The sequence below is a fragment of the Plutella xylostella genome, chromosome 3 (assembly GCF_932276165.1).
Source record: "Plutella xylostella chromosome 3, ilPluXylo3.1, whole genome shotgun sequence".
NCBI lineage: Eukaryota > Metazoa > Arthropoda > Insecta > Lepidoptera > Plutellidae > Plutella > Plutella xylostella.
In genome coordinates, this window is record NC_063983.1 from 6,180,760 (window position 1) to 6,200,613 (window position 19,854).

General features: G+C 37.2%; 2 protein-coding genes across 3 annotated transcripts in view; one reads left to right on the forward strand and one right to left on the reverse strand.

The window, feature by feature from the left end:
• The first annotated feature begins 67 nt into the window (after window positions 1–67).
• Window positions 68–2,096, forward strand: LOC105382742. Its single transcript, XM_011552679.3, has 3 exons — window positions 68–409; window positions 910–1,052; window positions 1,448–2,096. The coding sequence occupies exons 2-3, from the start codon at window positions 910–912 to the stop codon at window positions 1,899–1,901; spliced, it is 597 nt and encodes a 198-aa protein (XP_011550981.3). The 5' UTR covers window positions 68–409; the 3' UTR covers window positions 1,902–2,096.
• An 888-nt stretch (window positions 2,097–2,984) lies between these two features.
• LOC105382740 (MOXD1 homolog 1) overlaps window positions 2,985–19,854 on the reverse strand; it is a 46,867-nt gene continuing 29,997 nt past the window's right edge. For both annotated transcript variants that reach the window (XM_038116776.2, XM_011552677.3), the window contains exons 3-13: window positions 17,272–17,421; window positions 16,012–16,170; window positions 15,287–15,599; window positions 14,830–14,931; window positions 14,286–14,449; window positions 13,696–13,812; window positions 6,504–6,650; window positions 5,514–5,668; window positions 5,025–5,128; window positions 3,940–4,106; window positions 2,985–3,656 (exon numbers count right to left, since the gene is read on the reverse strand). In XM_038116776.2, coding sequence (XP_037972704.2) covers window positions 3,468–3,656; window positions 3,940–4,106; window positions 5,025–5,128; window positions 5,514–5,668; window positions 6,504–6,650; window positions 13,696–13,812; window positions 14,286–14,449; window positions 14,830–14,931; window positions 15,287–15,599; window positions 16,012–16,170; window positions 17,272–17,421 — 1,767 coding nt within the window. In that variant the 3' untranslated portion in view covers window positions 2,985–3,467. The remainder of the gene's footprint in view (window positions 3,657–3,939; window positions 4,107–5,024; window positions 5,129–5,513; window positions 5,669–6,503; window positions 6,651–13,695; window positions 13,813–14,285; window positions 14,450–14,829; window positions 14,932–15,286; window positions 15,600–16,011; window positions 16,171–17,271; window positions 17,422–19,854) is intronic.

The following is a 19,854-nucleotide window of genomic DNA, read 5'->3' on the forward strand; positions in this document are numbered from 1 at the left end:
AAATAAAACTGCATTTAACGCCAATTTATTGTTTTTTTACTGAAACTTTATAAGCATTAATCTTTTTAAGCATTAATCGTAGGTTTATTGAGGTCAAAAGTATTATTAATCAGAAATGATGTAACAAAAAAAATTAGTTAGTTTTTTTTCCACACTCGTATTATAACGAAAGAGAAAGAATTGATTCGATAAAAATGATCCGATTCACTCATCATTCTCCAAAATAAAATCAATAACAGACTAAACCATTTGCATAGATTTCCTTAAGTGTTTTTGTTCAATAAAAACCTGATGCGTTGAGGATAAAGCAGTCAGTACCCATAAGATCTTCTGAATGATTAATCGTGTTTTAAAATTAGTGCACTGGTAATATTATAAAGTACCTTTAACTTCAGTTCATCTTCCAAAAGTAAGTACCTACTTACCTAAAACAACTGTCTTACTAGGTTACAAATAAAGAATATTCTATCTATTTCTATATATTCTACATATTTAATAAAATAATATACCTACCTACTTATTCAAATTAACACAAACGAGACTACATATCTATTAATACGGTCGCTATTATTAGAAGTCCACGCATGCATTTAGTTAGACCCACACTTCGTACCTATACTAATTTCAGTCATGATCATCACGACCCATCACGTCCCCACTGCTGAGGCACGGGTCTCCGTCTTATGAAGGAAGGGTTTTCAGTAGACAATAAAATTTATATTTTCGGATTTTACAATAAACACGCGAGCAATGAAAGAATTCCACATAATAATATGCTATTGCCGTTCCATAAGTCACTGAAACTGTTTTCATTGCTCGTGAGTAGGTATAGCTAATCAATAAGGGTTAAAAATCAATTAAAACATGTTTGCTTTTCAAAAATTTTACCTACCCAACGTTTTGTTTCAGATGCCCCCGTCGATATTACATCTGTTACTTTTATTTGTTTTCCACGTGCAAGGGCAGCGACCTGGTTTCGCAGGGTCCAGGCCCATCGGGTACCCCGAGCTGTATGATCGGCCAACGACACCGAGAGACGAACTCGGGAACCGGTATGTTGGCAAATACTAAAATTAGGAATTCGCGTTTTTATTTTGATGACTTTGTGTTTACATTTACTTACTTAGCTGCCGACTGTGTTTACCTTGGTAAGAACATATTTCGGTAAGATTTAGAAATGAAATACCTACCTAAATTTGGCGTCGATTTGTGTTACCTTTGAAGGAAATTAATATTTATTTAGCCTGTGGTGTGTCCTACTGTTGGATGAAGGTATTAAGGTTAGGAAGGCACATCTGATGCTTCTTCACAATGCACATGTTAGCTCGGATGCTAACCGTTTCAGGTAGTTTTAATTTTAGGTACCTATCTAATAAACGTTCCCTTATCTAACCTCATAGTCATTATAATTTACTGAGTACTAATTCTTTATACATACTTTAAATAGATTTGGCGATGGCAACGCAACAACACAAAACCTGCCCTTAGAAGCAAAAGGAGACAAAGATTTAGTTGATCGCCTGAGTAAACTACCTGTTGACCAACAACCATTTTGGCTAATAAACTGGCAAGCCTTAGAGGAACAAAGAAAGAAACCTCAAACATACCCATTGAGACCAAATCCTTTCGTAGATGGTAACACTGAAGCCCATGGAAGCAAAAAAAACTTAAAAACAACTGAAGAGCATAACAAACATCAGAGTATACCGAATACAAATGATCAGACGCAAGAATCAATAAAATTGAACAATGAAACTGATTCGATGGACCACTTAGAACAAAACTCCCAGCGAAGGACCAGGGAATCAACTAACAATGATTCAAAGAAACCAAACAAAAAAATGGACACGAAATCCTTAAAAATTAATGATAAAGTATCTGCTTTACTTCTTTCAGGATAAATTTGGGAATAAGGTAAAATGCTGAAGGTATTCAAACAATGTTTTGATGGTAATAAAACACATTATATTGACTTTTCAATAAATAAACCTTAATCTAACTACTAATCGTATTCTAAACACGAATCCCTACAAGAATACTTACATAAATTAATATAAAAATGCAATAATCATAATAAAAACTAAAATTATGACTCATATTTCGTTTTGCATTATTGATCATTGAAAAATTAATCTCGGAAAAAAACAGACGTGGATTTAATAAGTAAGTATACCTATTACACATTAGACACTAGTAGCTAATACAAAATAAATAGATATGGGCATATTTTAAATGCAACAAATTACGCCACGGTATTCGTGGATATCATCGGTCTCTTCCCTAACAGTCCAATTCTAATTAAATCTATAAGCAATCCAAAATTAATACAATAATGCTGTAGGTATAAAAAATAGTTGACATAATTTTACTTTACATCTACTTACTAAACATTTACTTATACAAGGATGAGTCATTGATTTACAAACATACAAAATTTTACTTTATTTACTGCAGTACATATCTCTTCTTCTTTTACTTATTATAATTACTCATAGCGTTCATTATTGTCCAAGGCACTCAATGTTTTTTTTTTTTTATAATTTATAATGTTTGTAAATCATTTATGTTTATTTTAAACACAGCCCATAATAAACTTAAATAATTTAAATTAGCTGTTTTCCATTATGTACTTAATTCAATTATGTACCTACCTAGGAACAAATAGAATATGGTTTACGTGGAGTGTATAAATGTACTAAACATTTATATAAAAGTTCAAGGTAATGAATATAAAATAGTATGAGATTGTGTATTTACCGACTAATACATAAGTACCTACATATATTAAATAGGTACAGCTTAATTATGTAGACTTCTTATAGTAATTATTCACATAAAAAATTGCATTGCATTCCTTTCTAATTATTATTGTATGATTAGCAAAAATTTATTATTTTGACTTCGATAATATATTCAATGAAGTGTATTCAGTCATTCTCAGTAAAATTAAATATTATTTATTTGTATAAAATTATAGACCAATTAAATTTCACGGATATTACTCAATGTTAAAATAACTTTACCAAGTATACAATTTTACACGTAACAAATAGTAACTGACTTCATTACATGTAAGTTTATTTCATATATTCAAAAAAATAGCCAGCTAGATAGAACCTCTAAATCGGTTTGGTTTACGTTACCACTAAATCGCTAATCAACATACAAATCATAAGTACTCATTATGATCACAAACATTACTTACTTACTTAGTAAAAGTACAACACGAATAGGTATTTATAAAATATGGAAATAAACGAAAATACAGAAGTGATACAGAATAATAGTGAGAAAAAATAAAAGAACAGTAAAAGGCAGTTGCATTTAGTATAAATGATATGCAAAAAGAACCACATCAAGTGATTTTCAAACTTTTATCAATTAATAACAAAACAATTGTACAAAATACTCATTGGTTCTCAATATGTATGTACTAAGCTGAACAACATAATTAATTATCTTAATCATTACCGCATAATGTAAAGAATTTGTATAGCAGTTAGTGCTGTTAATGTAAACCTACTCAGATAAATGGTGTTGGCTATATTTGGTGTGGTGACTGAGGGTAGTTTGACACTCTTGTAGTGGCAAGTCTTGTCTGCAGTTTCATTGTTCTGAAGTTCAGTAAAGTTTGGGAAGTTCTGGATTTCGATTGGCTGAAATACAAAAAGGGTTTCGTTTTAGTCACCAATAACATTAATGAAGTTTCAATAAACATAACTTTGTCCTTTTGATGACATTACACTAGTTTTTTTTAGTAACAGGTATCAAAGTAGTGCACCTAGCGCAAACTTTCATTACACTTTTAGATATAACTATAATTAATATGCTGCATGAGGAGTGCGAGTTTTAACTCCGTGAGTAAGTTTACTTCACGTTTACTCGCCAGTTGGCAATACTTTTGTCGTTTTTGTAACCGAGAAGAAAGTGAATACTCACCGCCCCCCAAGTGTCGTCCCGCTTCTTGCAGAAGGTCATGTGGGTGCCTCTGTACAGCGTCTTCTCGATCTGCTCCGTGAGCAGTGACTCCGACCACGGCATCTCGTTGAGGTGAGCGATGAACGTCTTGTTCCGGAACTCTGGGGGCTCTTTGATGAGCAGCTCTTCTGTTGAACAAGGGCTTGGGTGAGGATTTTGGTTAGGGAAAAAGACACGTACATACCAAGGGTTCTTACAACGATTTGGAGGATAACGATCGGAGGGAGTGTCAGTACAAAAGAAACATTTGGACAAATAAAACCCCTCTTCTAGAGAACTTGTTTTGAATAAGTTCGGTCGAAGATTTGCGACTTTATTCCTTGGTTCAATGATTGTCATAAGGTAAAAAAATCATATAGGTATTTCGTTTGAAAGCGTTTTTCCATAAACTACCAAGACCATCCTCCTCGACATGCTAATAATTCCTATTTTTAGAACCTACCTCCTAATCCCTTGTGCTTGAAATCTATAAGTTAATTTTAAAAAACGCTAATGTCGGCCGTTTCTGGTGGTATCTTCAGCAACTTCTACATTCCAGGCATGATGACTAGGTATATGTATATAGGAACTCACTGAGCAGCCCGACGCCTTGGTCGTCGCCCTGCACGGCGGTCTCCTCGGCAGGTTGTCCAGCGATCTGTGCTGGTGATGATGATGATGACTATATATAGGAACTCACTGAGCAGCCCGACGCCCTGGTCGTCGTCCTGCACGGCGGTCTCTTCGGCAGGTTGTCCAGCGATCTGTGCTGGTGATGATGATGACGACTATGGAGATGCTGGACGTGTTCCATCCCCATGCAAAGGGAGGATCCTCCGACCAGGCCGGGTGGTGTGGCCTGGCGGGCAGCTGCCCAACGGTTAGCGTTGGGGATTTCTATATATTGCAGCGTAGGTGAGAAACTTCGAATGCGCGATGTAGGATTTTCATAGTAATTTGCATAGTTCCCATACATCTGCTCTGTATTGAGTTCCGAGCGCCATCTGTTGATCTTCATCTGAACTAGTGGCTAGGATCCGCCACAATGACTGTATATAGGAACTCACTGAGTAGGCCGACGCCCTGGTCGTCGCCCTGCACGGCGGTCTCCTCCGCGCGCTGCTGCTGCTTGAAGTCCAGCTCCAGCTGCGGCGGCAGGTTGTCCAGCGATCTGGGATGGAAGGGGGATTTAGTGAGTTTTGTTCATGTGTGGTTCGAGAAAATAGATAACCAGTACTCTTAGGGCCAGTTTCACAATGTCTTGATAATGACTTCCTATGGGATGAAACCTAAAGTAACTGTAACTGCTTACTCTTTACTATAATTTTATAGGCGAGCGTCATGACGCAATCTAAAGTCTGTTTTTTAATATCTGTGACTGTTGATGAATCGTTCAGAATCTGTCAATTTAGTGTCTGCTAACTCCGGTGGCGGCAAACAGTTTTCCAACTGGGAACGCAGTGAGAAATATAACCAAGGTGAAGGGATTCTTCTTCTTCCTAGCCTTTTCCTTATTTAGGATTATTATCTGTAAATACACAAAACGAACAACTCACCCTGAAGAAAAGAACAGGTTCTCGACCTGTACCATGCTGATGCCGTAGAACTCCTTGACTCCGAAGGTCTCGAAGAACTCCTGGACCGGCGGCATGGAGTAGCAGCCGGCCAGCTCAGTCCGGGGGTAGTATAGCACGAACGAGAGGCACATCTCCTGGGAATGGAAGAAGGGAATCGGTATAATTAGGTATAGGGTAAATATTCAGGTTGTATGGGATTTAGGCCTGATTTTTCAATGGTCAGATAAAAGTTATCTGGGGAATAATTCTGATGGTGTCGCGTCAGAATGTATGTATGAGACAGTGACAGCAACCATTTTATTCCTCAGATAACGTTAGGTATCTGACTATCGAAAAATCAGCCCTTAGTTAAGTTAAACGAAAATGGCGGCACGGTATTGTCAATTGCAGCTCGTACGCAGTAGGATGCAAATTCTAGTAGGTAGTTAATATTAAAAAATACTTGATTAATGATGATATGGCTTTTAACAGCTAACTTATAGCGTTTAGAAAGGTCTAAGTTTTTATGGTAGGTAAACCCTAAATGTTTTCCTTACACGCCTCGCATCTTTTATTTATGTAATTACCTATCTATCTGCCAAGAATCAAACTAATTACTTACAGCTTAGGTATATTAGTATAGTAAGTATACTATACCGACTGATTACAAAGTCGAGTTACGTGGTTAGAACTTTACTCACTAACTTTTTACACTAGCTCAATACAACAAGGTTATTGACATTATAATATTATCATGTCACATAAACTTAGGTCATTATTTTTAAGTACCAACCTATCGTAACAACTGAAGGATAGATGCCTAGTTATTCCAGACGAAACCCTGATCTCTATCAAGGGTCCGCCTGAAGCCTCACTTAGGGCTTTGCCAAATCCCTAACCTAAAAAGATTCACGATAAAGCCATTTTCACATTATACCTTTTCTATCGGGGATAAGTTTCTTTACTATTTATGAGGTGAAGTGAGGGTACCTGTAGGACTGAATAGCCGCCCAAAATAGGCTTATCTCGAGCCGTGCTGTCGTAGGTACACTCGGTGATCAGGGTGTCGCCTCGGAGGAACTTTCTGCCGCCGGGCACGATCCTGGATTGCTGATAATGGACGTCGTAGGAGTTTTCCTGCAAAAATAATAATTGTATTCTAGTTAAGTACGACAAAAAATCAAAACCATGTTTGCCAGATGCATCATAATGATACCGTGGGTGGGTGGCTCAGTATTTATCATGCTATATTACGACTTTTCGATCAGCGTGGGGAGTGCGAGTTTTTACTCCGTTTGAGTAGTGAAAAGTAAACACGAGAATTTTATTTGTATGACGTGAGAGAGTCGCCACCTAGCGGTATACCCGCTACACTCCCCGCACGCTTAGGCCCTGGTCTCCTATTTACTCCGTAGGTCGCGTCAAGTGTCACCGCCGTAGGCCGCGTCACGATGCTCACTATAGAAATGTACTGCTGCGGTCTCCCTCACACGCCGACGTTGGCGCGGCCTACGGCGTGACGCTGGACGCGAACTACGGCGTAAATAGGAGACCAAGGCCTAAGGCCGGCGTCGGCGTGTGAGGGAGACCGCAGCAGTACATTTCTATAGTGAGCATCGTGACGCGGCCTACGGCGGTGACACTTGACGCGACCTACGGAGTAAATAGGAGACCAAGGCCTTAGCTACCTTTCACTGCTGAAAAGCTTGTACACTGGCCCTTTGAATTTCGAAAAACATTTTCTTTTCATCTAGCGCCATCTTCGGTGATAAAACGAACTAGTACAAGTCAGCGCCATCTAGCATTTCATGCTGAAAGCTCTAAAGCTATTGGTCAACTAACGTAACAAGTTTCATTGCACTCTGACGATGTCAACAACGCTCGCATACTAAGAGTTAGTCAAATTGCGGGTCCGCGCTATTAGGTTTTTAAAAAACTAAAATTAAAGACGAGCATAACCGTTCCGATTTGAGGTCCGTTTAATACTGACTCATACAATGACATAGTCTTAACACTAAGAGTGGCCTACGTGACCAATCTGCTGATACATCACTCTACACTCCATACAGTTGATGCTTTACAAAGTTGGAGATTCGTGGAATGATCCATCAGCATCCTGGCTGATGCAATAACAATATAATATGTTGCAATGCTTACGGTATCTCTGTTTATGTTTATATTTAAAGTTCCAGAAAGTTCTAAGGGTGAGATACTTGGGGGTACATAACTCCTCCCTCCTTAAGAGCGAAATTATCGGGGGGTTGCACATGCACATCTCGATGATTTCGCCACTGCAACATATTAGTGAGCTTTTTCCTATTTTTAAGAATAAACACAATAATCATTAAAAATACAATAAAATACAGTAAAAGAGTGCCTAGACTAATGCTTTTCACTTTCACTGAATTGCCCATTTCACTATCACTTTCACTATTGAGTTGTTTCAGCATGTAGGACATGTGTTGCAGGTCGCTGAGGTCCATTCCTTGAAGATTTACTGGATTCTCGTTTTCCTTGGAGTTTACTCTGTTTTGTAGTTCCGGCAGTTTTATTGAAGGGATGCGTTCTGATGACATATTCTCGGTATATGATCGTTGATGATGCAGCTGCATATTGTTAATGTAGAGATCACAGGGTTCGTCTATAAGTATTATATACGTACCCTTTATGGAGTTACGGCTTATTTCGCTATTACATCGCTTTTCAATAATAGTTGTGTTGCGGCTATATACTATCCATTTATTAGTAGATATTTTCTGAACCTTAATCTGTTCTATAATCACTGCATTCTGATTACAGTGAGTCGGGTGCTCTTTGAATGTCATCAGCTCCTCAGTGCATGTAATTTCAGGGTATGGTGCTCTATTTTCATGAGTGCATAGGTAATTTTCTTCAGATACCTGCTTGCAAGGTTGTATAAGTGGTAAATATGTAACACCTCTCACCAGGATATAGGGATATTTGGGAATTATTACAAGGGTAAGGTTTTCAGGGTCATGAAAGATAGGTAAGGGGTACATTTTATAATAATTATAGGTAGAGTTTGCTATCAATGGTATTTCTAATACAAATGTTATCTTTCTATCTATCATGTATGATTTAACACTGATTGTTTCCTCTATTTTTACTAAATTTTCCAAGGTAGGTGTATACATAAGGTTTTCAGATTTAGATATATTAATTAACAGCTGTAATAAATCAGTTGAGTTAAGTATAGATTGATGTACAATATTTATCTTAGTGAAGGCTAAGGCAGTCTCTAACTCGCTAATCTTTATATAAAGTGTTCTAAAATTACTTACAAATAGGTTATACAAGCTTAAGATATAAGTAGAGTAAACTGCATTATTTTCTTTAGTGCTGATTTCCCTTAACATTATTTCAATACGTTTTAGTCTATCGTCCATAATTTTTGAGTTATTATGTAATATTTCTGATGAGTTAATTAGTCCGTCTATCATCTTAGAAACAACGGTTAAGCGTTTGTTTGTAGAGATCTGTTGATTATTTAAATTACTTATTAACTGTTCGTAATGTTGAGCGTCTTCCTGATCTAAGTTTCCTGTTATGACTTTTATTATAGAGCCAATAGGGTTCAATATTCCTCTACGGACTCGGTGTGAAGGGATTATCTGTTTAAACTTATCTATAGTAATTTTCTGTAAATACTCTACTTGATCTCGTATTCCTAAAAATTCATTAAAATAAGGCTTATCTACGGATACTAACTTACTAAAGTTACTATACTTCCTATTATTATATTCTAATTCCATCAGTAGGCCATTTAAATCTAATACCTTAAAAATAAGCCAGTTATCCTGTTGAATAACAGCTGTTCCTTGTCTTACGGGGAGGATCCCGGGATTGTTTTCAATCTTTTGAAGTTGAAGGCCCAGGCTGGGGCTCATGAGAGCCATCATGGCCACTAAGCAGCACCTGCGAAGGGCGTTTTATGTTTTTAATGGGAATTCTAGTCTGTCTACCTCTGACGGTAACAGGGACGATATTTCTTTCAGGTTTTCCAGTAACGATCGCTTTTTCAAAACGGGGTTTATCCTTGCTCCTGCGGGTGTTGACTAATTTTGTAAAAATTGGTTTTCCTTCTGAGAACTGAATATCGGCCTCACCACCACGTTTTTCACGGGATTTTTCTTTCGAGGTAAGCATTTTATCTGATATGTATTTATATAGAACTTTTGTTCGTTTCGCGTGATCTTTCATTAATTTTTGTAAGTATTGTTTCTCGAAGTTTACGTTAAATGGGTTTTCAGACTCTACATGACCAAAGACGACTTCAAATGGTGTTAAGTTAGTAACGGAGTGGATTGAGTTATTATACGCCATGATAGAGTAAGTCATTACGGATGCGGCGTCGGTACATTGCTGTTCGTATTTTGCCAATCTGTAAATTTCAATTAAGGTGGAATGAAACCGTTCGACTATACCCATTGAGTTAGGGTTTCTAGGCGTGCCTATGTGCAATTGAATTTTATAGAGTGACATCATTTCTTTCAGTAGTTCATTATTGAATTCAGTACCGGGGTCGCAGCTTATTTTCTTTGGTACACCGTAATAAGAAAAGTATTTTATTAGTGCGCGGATGACTTCAGGGGTGCTTTTACTAGAAATTTCGATTGCTTGGCCTAGCTTGCTGAAGGCATCAACAAGGGTTAGGTATATTTTTCCCTCGATAGTGAACAGATCTATGAATATTTCCTGAAATGGGGCTTCTTGTGTTTGAGTTAACTGTAAGTATGGTTTCAGGGGTTTACGGTCATATTTCATCTTTTTGCACACGTCACATGAGTTAATTACTGCTGAAATTGTTTCAGTCATGTTATGCCAAAAGAAATGTCGCCTAATGTGTGTGAGGGTTTCTCGAATACCTCTGTGGCAGGTTTTTCCGAGGTGAAATTTCAGAATAACCGCCTTCTGTTCATTTTCGTCCTCGATGAAAACTACTCTTTCAGTGCACTCGAAAAATTGGATTGAACCACCCTTAAAAAGGCTGATTATTATATTGCTGAACTGTTTTCGATGTTCTTCCTGTTCGAAATAGATGAAATATTTGGTTTTTGGTTTTATGTATTCTTTCAGGAATTGTTTTATTAGATCTTGGTTATCTATGGGTAGGAAAACTTCTAAGACCTTTTGTTTTTCGCGGGACCTGTCTTGAACTTGCATACTGTTTTTATACCATTGAAAAACTAATATTTGATTAGGTTTAGTATCGATTGCTTCGTGTAAAATAGGTATACCGTGTGACTGAAGGTCCTGTGCTGAATGTATTGTATCAGATTTACTGGAGAGGGATGGAACCGGATATGTAATATTTTCTAAGTCTGATTTTTCAGAACTTGAGTCGGAGATGGTGATTGTTTTTTCTTTTTCAGAATCAGATATGGTGATTGTACGTGAGTCCTGTGAATCGCGGGGTAAGTCCTTTTTGTCATAATTTACTACCATTGAGTCCTTATCAGATAGTGCATTTACTTTTATACGCGACAATGCGTCAGCGTTACTGTTTTGTTTGCCCTTTTTATATTTTATTTTTGTTGCCTGAAAAGGTTGGACCTGCAAAGGCTTATGGAATGTAAGCGTTACGCTTTCCTCTGCAAGATTTTGTATTATTGTTTCAGCGAAGCCATTTTTACAAGTGACTGTTGCTGAAGGCATTCTAGCCTGTCGAGGTGGACTATATATTATTGGTATTCGTGTGTTGGGTGTTATAAGTAGTTGGTTTTTCATATCTACTGCGGCTTCAAGCTCCGTCAGCAGATCTGAACCAATCAAACCGTCATAGTTTTTATCTATGCTGTACAGATGAAATTTATGTTTCAGTGGGCTCTGAAATGTTTTCAGGAGGGGTATATAAATTACTTCTTCGTGCTTACTGCGTGAGTGGGTACTAATTACTTCAAAGGGCTCTTGGTACTTGGAGTCGGAAAAGTAATAGTTCGCTATTTCCGGGCTCATGAAAGATCGGGTGCTACCAGTGTCGATCATGAACTTAGCATTTATTTCAGGGATGACTATATGGGGTAGTTTATTAACTTGGTGGCAATTTATTTGTATTATCTCTTCGGGTTGGTTGGGGAGGCTTCTTCCTGAAAATTTTCATTTTCAGTTTCAGTCTCTATTTCCTGATTAGACATAGGTGGGATTTCATTGTAGTATTCGTCATTGTACGCGGGTTCTTCGTGAGCGTACTCAGGATAATAGACATTATCGTCATAGTTTTCAGGTTGATTTTGCTCTGATTCGGGTTCGTATGGCAACTCGTTATAAAAGAGTTGGTTCATATTGGTTGGTTTTGAAAATTGCTTTACAGGGGCTGTTCTCATTGATACGTCAGTCGTCACTGCGTTGTTGGATTTATAGGGGTGAAACTGTTGGTTGGGAATTCCAAATTTAAACTGTGGTCTTTGCAAGTTTTGGTTGGGGATGCCGAACTTAAATTGATTTTGGGGTAAGTTGGGCCTGTAACCAGTTGGCTGAAAATTGGGCCTGTAGCCTGTAGGCTGGAAATTCGGTCTGTAGCCTGTAGGCTGGAAGTTGGGTCTAACATAGGGTTGATTTTGGGGGATGCCAAATTTAAATTGGTTATTTTGCGGTACAAGAGGTCTGAAGCCTTGCTGAAGGAATGCTGGTGGTCTGAAAGAATTCTGGTTCTTAAATGATGTTAACTGAGTGGGTTTTGACGTGGGGGTTGCATTCTTTAACATATTGTTTCTAGATTGATATTGGAATTTGAAGTTTACCTCTTCCAATACGATGCTTAGGGCACTTTCGATTGAATTACATTCTTTCAACCTTACAATCCTTATTAGATCCTCAGGCAAGTTATAGAGGAAAACATTTTTGGCAAGATTCTCATAAATTGTTACTTTACTTTTTCTTAGTTGTTGGTCTTCCAAAAGGTTGACCTTGGCTATTAGGGCGCTTTTAACGTGTTGTATTCTACTATAAAAGCTAGAAAAGTCTTCTTGGGGGTTTATTTTTAGCGTTTCCAATTCTATGGCGATACACTCTTCGGAGCGTTTATCACCGAAGCTTTGTGTCAAGATTTCTTTTAGTTGTTGCCATGACTCTATATCCTGTCTCTCGCTGATAAGAACAGCGGCTTTGTCAACTAGTTTGCTCGTAATTAGATGGTACAGGTAGAGCTCCTGTTCGGGGTTGTTATCTCCTTTATATGCATTGATAACATATTCGCATTTCGTGAGAAATGTCCTTAGTAACTTCCCGTCACCATTGAAGGTGGGTATTACTCCAGAAAATTCGCGGGGAATTAAAATTATTTTAGACATTACTGATTTTAAGCAAACGCTTCCAAAATAACTCAATAATTATGGGAATTTTCCTAGAATAATGATTACTTATCCTATATTTTACTTAACTAGGGGTTGCAGAATTTGATGCACTAACCTATTTTTTAGCTTTACAATTTTACTTTTAATCAATTTAATCAATTTCATACAATTTACTTAATATCTAGCGTTAAGAAGAGAGAATTTGATCCCTAAATAACATGTGAAAAATGGAGAGGACTGGATTTGGGAGGTGAGAAGTGTACTTACCAACGCATCGCTGCCTCAACACTCGAGCAAAAACACTAATGCACTTTTGGATACCCGTTTCTCGACGTATTTGTTTGGTTCTTGGAATAGCCGTTTAATAGCGAATCGCGACGTAATTTCACCTTTTTAGGTAAGCAAAATTTGATGCTCGAACCGACAGATGCGAAACACGCGCTGCTAATTTATAGCGACTATCCTACCGGCTGCGCCAGTCAAATTGCGGGTCCGCGCTATTAGGTTTTTAAAAAACTAAAATTAAAGACGAGCATAACCGTTCCGATTTGAGGTCCGTTTAATACTGACTCATACAATGACATAGTCTTAACACTAAGAGTGGCCTACGTGACCAATCTGCTGATACATCACTCTACACTCCATACAGTTGATGCTTTACAAAGTTGGAGATTCGTGGAATGATCCATCAGCATCCTGGCTGATGCAATAACAATATAATATGTTGCAATGCTTACGGTATCTCTGTTTATGTTTATATTTAAAGTTCCAGAAAGTTCTAAGGGTGAGATACTTGGGGGTACATAACTAGTTATCCAGAGTTTATCAATAGATGGAGCTGTATATGAAATTAAAAATAATCGAAATACCTCAGAAATTCTTGGGAGTTCTTCGTTGCCTCGAATATGTTTCAATGAAATTTTTCTTGCTTGTCCGTGAGCGTGTAGCAGAACTGATACAATGTTGATACCCTCTTCTGGCATGGTCTGTAAGAATAAAAATGAAAGGATTTAGCAAAAATATTTTTTGTGCCTTAGACAAAAACTACTATAATACTGACTATGCGTAGTGCATTAATGACTCCAGAAATGAGGCTTCATTATCAAACTTCAAGATATTATTATTAGGTATGAAGCAAGAATTTTTGGAAGAACTTGTTGTGAAACTCACAGTCATTTTACAATTTTACTGACTTTTGGGCCTGTTTCACAATGTCTTAATAACGGCTTCTTGTGGGATAAAATACATGCTGTCACTCTCTGTAATTATATTTATTAAATTTTTACGCCAATATATCCACACATCCTGAAACAGGCGCGGAGATCCATCCTCAGCGACCTCAATGCCGTCGGAATCTCCTGGGACGAAGCCACGGAAAGAGCCCAGGACAGAAACGTCTGGAGAAGAAATGTGGAGGCGCTATGCTCCTGGTGGAGTTAGAGGAAATTATCATACTCACATTGGTACTACACTCGGGACTACATATCCCCACGGTCCGGTACTGGCGTTGCTTGGGCGGGATCACGTGCAGCGCCGACACCCCTATGCCGGAGCCCAGCAGCGCCGCGTCGTGAGCCCGTAGGGACGGCGTGTAGTGGATGCGGATGCCCGAGCTGTCCAGGACTGGGAAGTAAGGAGATGTGGGGTGAAGATGGTGGTAATAGATACAGAATATATGAGTAAGTAAACAGAGGTTAGAATACTACTACTATTCTAAAATCTTATTTACTCCATCTAAGAACTAACAAAAGGAAAATAGAATGGAAGTAACAATATTTAGTTACTTATTTAATAGTATCAATATTTATTTTATGAATACCTACATTGCAAAATTTACAAAGAGCAGATGTACAATCAGGTAGACTTAATGCTAAAAGCATTCTCTCTTCTTTCTCTTCTGATGAAATGCAAAACTATTTCCTCGTTTACACAGTAGGTATATTTTAGAGCATTTAGTCGCTATAACAGATAGCTATTTGGTATTAATTAAAGGATTTTCTCACCTTCGTGCAGTGCCTGATTATCATAATGAACCTCCAGCATGTAGTAAGATACGCCGCCTTTCTCGCCTAGAGGTATGCCGACATTTTCTGGCAAGAATTCACCTGAAAATTTCAAGCAAAATTCATTAGAACACTTCATAAATATCAGCCTTACAGCAAGAAAGTAAGATTTATAATTGGATGGCTCGAGAGTAATTTTCGTCTAAATTCAGTCACACAGGTATGTAAGTCCTGAAAGGCTTAAAGTTATAGATATTACTTGAAGACATACAAGTTATTTGTTAACTTTCTATACGGCCATTGTACAATGTGTCCATGTAGGGGGTTTTATTTTATAAATCAGTAATAAGTAGGTAACTATACCAGTTAGAAAGAGACATGACATCTAAAAAAATATTTGGATTTTCTATTAAGTACTTATTTATATAGAACAAACTTCAAATTCAAAAATACAAACCTTTAGATCCCATAGCCCAAGCTGCAATAGGGGTGACACAGCTGGCCCACTCCCGCGGCCTCATCGGACCAAACTCCCCATCACTTTCCGCCCAATCGTTCCACATCTGTTTGTCCAGATCCTCCGCACACTCATACATCACCATGTGATGGACTGGCGACAGACTGTTTTTCTCTAAAACCGGACGGCCGTTCCTGATTGGTCGACTGTCGATCAGCGGCTGGTAGCCAACGATATGGTGCTTCATGGGCAGATCTGGAGCTTTGAATATCTTGCACCAGAACAGAGTGGCCATATCGTGCGGGATCGTGAGCTGTAAGCGGATTTAATGAAGATTCTTACTGTCGGCACTTTATAGCACATTAAAAACGTTACGCTGACAGTATGAGGGACTCACTTTATGTACGAGTAAAGGAGAATTTTAGATTAGTGGAGTTGAGTGAGTTAAATTAAGCGTTGTATTTGGAATAAGATAAGTCAAGTAAAACAAAAGCAAACAATACCGTTAGTCAAGATAACTATACCAAGTATCGCAAAGTTACCTTAAAAAGTTGCGAGATCCACGTAACACTATGTCAGTTTATTTATTCAATCGGTATTATTTACTTTTCGGTTTAATTACACCTAACTTAATTCCTTAACCTAACGCTATATTGTAGTGACCATATAAATATTTAAAAATTTGGAATGTCTTCAGTAAATAGATTACTCTGCTCAATACTCACATTAAACAGTCGCACATCCCAGTGCCTCAGCGGTATGGACTCCGGCTTGGGGACGGGCAGCAGCAGCCTCAGAGGCCTGGAGCCGCTGTGCACGTGCTTCGGGAGCTCCCCGTCAGAGCCATCCGGACCCAACGCCCATAGCACCTGGGTTGTGTCGTCCTGGAATAGTAGTAAAGGGAAATAAAATAATAAGTTAAGTGAGGTGACTAGAGGTTTTCCGCTGATGACGGGAAATGACTGTTTGTGGAATATTTTTCGATGTTGGAATGAAAATTGGGTTTTTACCATTGAACTAGCGTACTTTATATTTCAAAGTTTACTATCCAAATTTTTCGTGGGGAGAATACATGTCATACTTTGCTAAAATTTTACGTTCATAAGTATTGTTTAAAGTACTGATTCATCATCAATTCATCAAAAATGTTGTCATTTTTTCATTTTCATTTCGTGATCATCATACGAAATCCAAAAGGTAGACAATACAGGACAGACAATCTAGATGTTCAAGATTAAGGTATCTAACAAACATATCGTGCAAATAAAACTATTTCATTTCATTTCATTTCATTTCATTTCATTTCATTTCATTTCATTTCATTTCATTTCATTTCATTTCATTTCATTTCATTTCATTTCATTTCATTTCATTTCATTTCATTTCATTTCATTTCATTTCATTTCATTGTGATATCAAATGAAAAGGCCAAGGCACGTTTCCTTGATCAAAAAATACGATGAAGATACAAACATCCATAAGTTACTGGATCTAATATAAACCTTGGTATGGTCCAAATCCCACGAAAACAGAAAATTACGGACGGCTTTACGATTGAAAATTTCATTAAACGAAAGACCTGATCCAACAAAAATCTTTCAATTGATTCGCACCATTTATAATGCTCATCAAATCGATTCGATATTAAATATTATTTTAAAAATCAGCAATTGTGTATTCAGGATGAGGGCAAACAATAAAATTAAATCAGATTTGTAGCGTACTTATGAAGAAAATTCAGACGTAATCTTTTAAAGCTAGCTCTCTATATTATAATTATGTCTATTGTATGTATTTTTTAGTAGTTTTAAATTCCAAAAATATATCTTACTAATATGTACGTACAAAGGCGAAAGTGTATGTGTTTGTTACTTCCTCACGTCCAAACGGCTGAACCGATTTTATGAATGGACTTAGCTGACACCCTGGATAGGCTACTCAAATAGACTACTTTTTATTGCTAATTATCAAATAAAACCACTTACCCCAATCAGAAAGTCTTGTCTATCGCAAGTGTCGAGTTGTCTCCGGAACTCGATGGTCGTGTGTGTCTCGTTCTGGTATCCGGAGATCAACTCGTAGTTCTGCACCTCATCCGCTACTGCGATGTTGTCTATCTCGGGACCGTGGCAGTCCTGGAAACAATGGAATTATTGGATTATTTAGTTGAATTAAGTATAATAAGAATATAGTAGTAGCAGAATATACACGATGTTACACAAAGGGTACTAAGCCGAAAGGGGGTGAATCAGGGGGTCATTCTAAACAACTTTTGTTCTACGACTTTTGGAAATTCAGGTTACTTCAGATCTCAAAATTAGAAAGGTAGGTAGGTACAATGGGTGGAAATTATTGATTAAAGTGATCATTCCGCCAAAATAAAATGTCTTGAAGCCAACACTTCGGTTAGCGAAGAGAGTTTATAAGTAAGAGAACTAATAATACTATCTATTACATTGAAAATTATTTTTTGGTTAAATTATTTTATAAACACAAAACAATATAACGTACCTACTTATAGTTATCAAGATAACGAATAAGCCACCGAATGTGTGGGTCCATAATAAGATTTTCGAACCGTAATCTCAAAGTAGTGACAGAAAACCATATCCGTGTATCAAAAACAGCTGACACAAAAGACCCAATCAAAACCAGGGAAAGTTTTTTGGGTCAGACCTTTGATCCCTTCTCTAGTCAGGTAAAATATTTACTACAGCCTATACAATATTGACGATCGAGAATTTAGATTAAATTTGTTCTCGGCTACTAACAAAATTTGGCGAATAATATTTGGCAACATTTACCTAAGAGGTAAAAGAATATAAGTTTGACGAGGGAATCTGTGCTGTACTTTTCATTGGTTATAAGGTACATGCAGATCTAGGTATAATTATGTACACTATGTGCAGGTTTCCTTACAATGTTTTCTTTCACCGTAATTCACGAAATAGTATAATTGTCCTTGAATTTCTTAATTTTTATCAGATTGTGTTATGATGATGATACATACAGTCAAAATATATAAAATAATTATATCTAGGGTTGAAAATAATTCCTTGGTTCATTCACGATTTGAAACCACGGCTTTTCGAATCAGAGGACTAGATTTTATCGATAAAGCCACCACATTAGTACCTCTATATTCTTGTTAAGTTTCCATACTCATTACAAAAGTAGCTAAAGGCACTAAGTACCACATAATGTGGATGTAAATAATTGCATTCTTCCTAGCGACCACACTCGATCCCATTTGCACATCCTCAAAGGAAACGGCAGATGATAGATATTAATAGACCGGCAGATGTCTCTACTCCTTCAAAGACTGCAAAGTCAAATAATAATAACTGTTGTTGTTATTATTATTATTTACGTTCCTTTTTTCTTGGGCAGATGTCGACCGCACGTGCCCTGCCGTATGTCGTTGCACCTGGTGCGTAACTTGTAAATGATAGCTATCTATACTTTAACTTGTACTTATGTAGGGCGTAATTCGGTTTCGCCATAAAAATACTTGGGCAAAAAATAAATGTAAAAAAACCTGCCAGCTAATACATTTTCTTTGTGCCAAGGGACAATTTTGACAGATGGGACTTATCAAAATACGTGTAAGTATATAATAAGACCAGTTCATCATTTGTCGAGATATTAAAAAATCTGTGCACATGTCTATAAAGCAACATCACTGTACAGGACCTATGTATGTACATTTTATAAAATCCATCGTAACAGAACAGGTTTAGCAAGGATTCTCTGATTTAAACGCAGACTCGCTATTGGTAGCCGAGATTCCCACGATCGGCAAAAAGTTCTTTTTATTATCACATCCTGAGTTTAATTGTTCGGTTTGAAATCTCAGGGATTGGATAAGTACCAGTTCCCTCACTGACGAAGAAGTTTATAGAGAGAATCAAGGTCAGAAAGATTCTTAATGTATTGCCTAACTATTACGTTTTTTGTTGTTTTATATGTAAGGTAACCAACAAAGATTTATAACCTAACAATAAAAGCAGTTCTAGACGATACTCATTTATTTTAATTCTAGCTTTTATGTATGTGCTTTATCTAGGCATACGACCACCATACGACCAACTCAGGCAATTAACTCAGTAATTTCAAAAACTATGGGAATAACATCTGTCTAAGCTTATTCTTAGATTAAAAGACACGAGTGTGCAATTTTATACAAGTTTAAAGTCGGATACATTAAAATTCCTTCTATGTTCACACACAAAGAATAAGTTTTGAGAATCCATTGCGTTCGCTTCGCATGAGAATGGTATACAATGGGACGGAATGCCACGTAAACTACGTCAAAGCTTTGTGTCTGCCTACCTATTATACGAAGCTGCCCTGTATGAAGCTAAAGTAAGTGTCTACTTCCTTAAGCAGAAAGAATCATTAAAGCTTTAACAACAGCTGTTATATCCACATTACCGTTGGAGATGTACCTAAGTAGAGTCGCAATTTAAACAAGTGTGTATTACTTTTAATTTTATATTACATCAAAAATTACTGATGGATGATAAAAATACTTACATAAATTATTAATTTTTTAAGAAGCACATAGT

Bases quoted from the DNA above. Each gene is read 5' to 3' on its own strand.
- LOC105382742 (XM_011552679.3), top strand. From the start codon at position 910: ATGCCCCCGTCGATATTACATCTGTTACTTTTATTTGTTTTCCACGTG. The intron at 1,053-1,447 runs GTATGTTGGCAA...TACTTTAAATAG, and splicing joins AGAGACGAACTCGGGAACCG to ATTTGGCGATGGCAACGCAA.